We start from the raw sequence: 3,132 nt of genomic DNA, 5'->3' as shown, positions 1-3,132 counted from the left end.
GTGCGTGTGTGTGTGTGTGTGTGTGCGTGTGCGTGTGTGTGTGTGTGTGTGTGTGTGTGTAAGGGCGGGGTTGCTGATGAGCGGAGTTCTGGAGGCCGACGCCGGGACGGGCCAGCGCTGGGGCAAGACCGGGTGACGCTCTCGGCCCCGGGCGCTTTTCCCGTACACCGCTCAGAGCGCCTGCGCCCGCCGTGTAGTGATGCGTCGGTCTTTAGTGAGCGCGATTTCGCAACCCAAGGGAGCGCCGGCCCCATTCGCCCACCGCCCGTCCCGTGGTGCTGACTAGGCACCCAAAGATGACCCATCGTTCGGCCTGGCCGAAAGTCTGCGATGCGCAGTCACTCAATCAGGCAACCAGCCACTCAACAAGACGCCTGTGAGTCAGCAATCGACCAATCATTCAGCGACCGACCGTGCGCTCAGCGCGTTGACCAATCACTCGGCGAGGCGGTGACCAATCACTCGGCCAGGTGACCAATCACTAAGCGAGACGTGCCCAGTCACTCGCCAAGGTGACCAGTCACTTTGCCAGCTGCCCGATCGCGCGACAAGATGACCAACCACCCAGCAAAATTACCGATCGCCCAGCAGAATGACCAATCACTCGGTGAGGTGACCAATCACCCGGCCAGATGACCAATCATTGGCGCGTTGACCGATCACTCACAAGAATGTTGGCAAGATGACCGATCACTCAGCAACGAGAGCAAAACTCCCCGCCGCCAACATCTAAGAGCGCATGCCGGGTGTGGCTCCTTCACAACCCCCGCAGGACCCCACGATGCAGCAACGGCCCGCATGGCAGCCGCCCCGCCGCCGTCGCCGCCCCTTCCCCACGCCACCCCCCCCCCAAAAAAACCCCAAAAACCATAAAAACCAAAAAAAAACCCAAAAAATGAGGGCTGTCAGGGAAAACCGCACCTCCACGCTCATGGCCAGCGCAAGGGCCAGCTCCTCGTCCTCAGTCCGGGGGGCGGCCGGCGGCCCCGCCGCCTTGCGCTTGCCCGCCAGCGACGCCGCAGCCTGTGTGGAGGAGGAAGAAATTGATGGGGGCCCGCCGCATTTAGGGCATGGGCGGCAGGCGGGGTGCGGAGGCGGGCTCCTGCGGCTGCAACCGAAGAGGGCTCCCGCGGCGCCCGAAGCAGCGACAGAAGGCTCCGGGACCCTGAGGCCCGGCGGCGCGGAGGCAAGAAGGGAACGCCGAAAACAGCCGCATGCCGCTGCTCAGAAAACGGGGATCCAAGCAGGCAGGCGCTGAGTCGCGCCTGCTGCGCGAGGCGCGAGGCCGCGGGGTCTGAGGGCCCCGCGTCCATGAAGGGCACGAGCTCCTCCACCAAGGTATCCGCCGCCACAAAGCCGGTGCGCTCCCAAATCTTGGAGCCTGGGGCGGAGCGGGTGTGTTTTTGAGGCGGCTGGCGTGGGTAAACGTGTGTGTGTATGTGCATGCGTGTGTGGGGGAAGGGGGTCAACGCAAGTTTCGCGGAAAAGCTCTCGCTGGGAGGGGTGGATTGCGCAAGAGCACAGCGCGCCAGCGCCCCCGGGGCTGTTCCACTGCGAGCGCCGCTACAGTACAACCTCTGGCCCCATTCTTGGGCGCTCGCACCTTCATACCGGGTGGGTAGTCGATTGGCAACACACACAGCAGTTACGTACACTCCACACACGCGCACACACACACACACACACACACACACACACACACACCAGGGCGCACGCACACACCCACGCACACACAGGGCGTGCACGTGTGTCCGTCATCCCACCCCCCCCGCTCACCCGTGATGGGGTCGATAATGAAGATGGCGGGGAGGGATGCAAGGTGGTACGCGCGGATCGCGGCGGCCCCCTGGGGTGTGGTGTCGTACGCCTGGCGGCAGGATTAAGGGTGGCCAGGGGGGGGGGAGCGAGGGGGACAGCTGCCTCAGGCGCCACGGTGCGGAGGGGGTTCAGGTGTGGGAGTTGTTGCTGGCGCCTCGACAGGGCGTCGGGGGCGCGCGGAAGCACGGCCGGCCGGGGGCACGCAAGCGGCGGCCGCGCTGATTTGGGCAGGACCGCGTACACGCGCGCGCCTGGCTGCGAGGGTGGGGCTGCGGAAAACACACGCGTGTGCGCGCGCGCGCGCGCGTGCGTGCGCGGGGCCCAGCGCACCTGCCAGAAAACGAACATCCCTGTGAGCATGTCCTGCAGCAGCGGCTCCTGCCAGGTGTCACGATTCAACCTGGTTTGGAATGAGAAGTGGCAGGGGGTTACAGGGGGGTTGGAGGGGCGGGAGCGCTCGGGAGAGCAGCGGGGGTGGGGCACCTCCCACGCGTCACAACATCAAAAGATCCTCGACATGTTTGTGCAAGGCGATCAGGGCTGCCAGGCGACCCCCACGCCACGAGCCCTGGGACCCTCAGAACCCCCAAAGTGACGTCAGCAAGGGAGCCGCCCGCCAGGAGACCCCGCCGCCGCACGTGGCTGTCCCCCGCGCACGCGCGTGCTGGCGTGCCGCCTGCTATCCGACGTGCTGCGCGTGCATTTGCCGATGCATTTGTCGCACCAACGGGCTGGCAGGCGCTCAACAAAGCAAAAATGCGGGAAAAAGCGGCCCGACCTGTGGGAAGCGAACTCCGAGGCGCCCTGGATGTTGACGAGCAGCCACCGCCCCTGGCTGTTGGCTGCGACCAGGAGTGCGGGGTGCACGGGCGCGGCGGGGTTGGAAACCCGCCAGGAGGGCGGGTTTGTGGGTCGAGGCGTTACGCCAGGCGGAGCCTGGGCGCTGGGCCCCGGCCGGCACGGGGGCTCGCATGCAGGGCAGGCCTCTGCCCTCTCGCCTCTGCGCCCGCACGCCGCAATCTCGCACGCGCAAGGGGCAGTGCGGCCGCGGCCGCGCATGGGCTGAACACTCGTCGCCCAAAACCAGGCCCGCGCCGGCGTCGCCGTTTGCAGCCGCCGCAAACATCACGACGACCCCAGACGCCCACCTGCTGCCTTCGCGGCCTCGAACGGCCCTTTGAACAGGATCTTCTCAGGCGGCCTGAACAGGTCGGAGAGCCCGCCCCCCGCCGCTGCCGCGCCCGCAGCCCCTGCACCGGCGCCGCCCGCCGCGGGCGCGCCTGCGGGCGTTGCAAGTGGTGGCGGGAAGAGCGG

General features: G+C 67.0%; 1 protein-coding gene across 1 annotated transcript in view; it reads right to left on the bottom strand.

Moving 5' to 3' along the window:
* Positions 1 to 690: 690 nt before the first annotated feature.
* MNEG_6688 (hypothetical protein) overlaps positions 691 to 3,132 on the bottom strand; it is a gene marked incomplete at both ends in the record, with an annotated part of 4,159 nt that continues 1,717 nt past the window's right edge. Inside the window, 7 exons of the mRNA XM_014044836.1 lie at positions 691 to 729; positions 922 to 1,023; positions 1,209 to 1,381; positions 1,777 to 1,867; positions 2,149 to 2,218; positions 2,597 to 2,660; positions 2,967 to 3,098. Of these exons, the coding sequence (XP_013900290.1) occupies positions 691 to 729; positions 922 to 1,023; positions 1,209 to 1,381; positions 1,777 to 1,867; positions 2,149 to 2,218; positions 2,597 to 2,660; positions 2,967 to 3,098 (671 nt within the window). The remainder of the gene's footprint in view (positions 730 to 921; positions 1,024 to 1,208; positions 1,382 to 1,776; positions 1,868 to 2,148; positions 2,219 to 2,596; positions 2,661 to 2,966; positions 3,099 to 3,132) is intronic.

Source organism: Monoraphidium neglectum, assembly GCF_000611645.1.
Source record: "Monoraphidium neglectum strain SAG 48.87 unplaced genomic scaffold scaffold01112, whole genome shotgun sequence".
In the NCBI taxonomy this organism is placed as follows: Eukaryota; Viridiplantae; Chlorophyta; class Chlorophyceae; order Sphaeropleales; family Selenastraceae; genus Monoraphidium; species Monoraphidium neglectum.
Note: the sequence above shows the minus strand (reverse complement) of the source record. Positions and strands in the feature narration are given on the sequence as shown.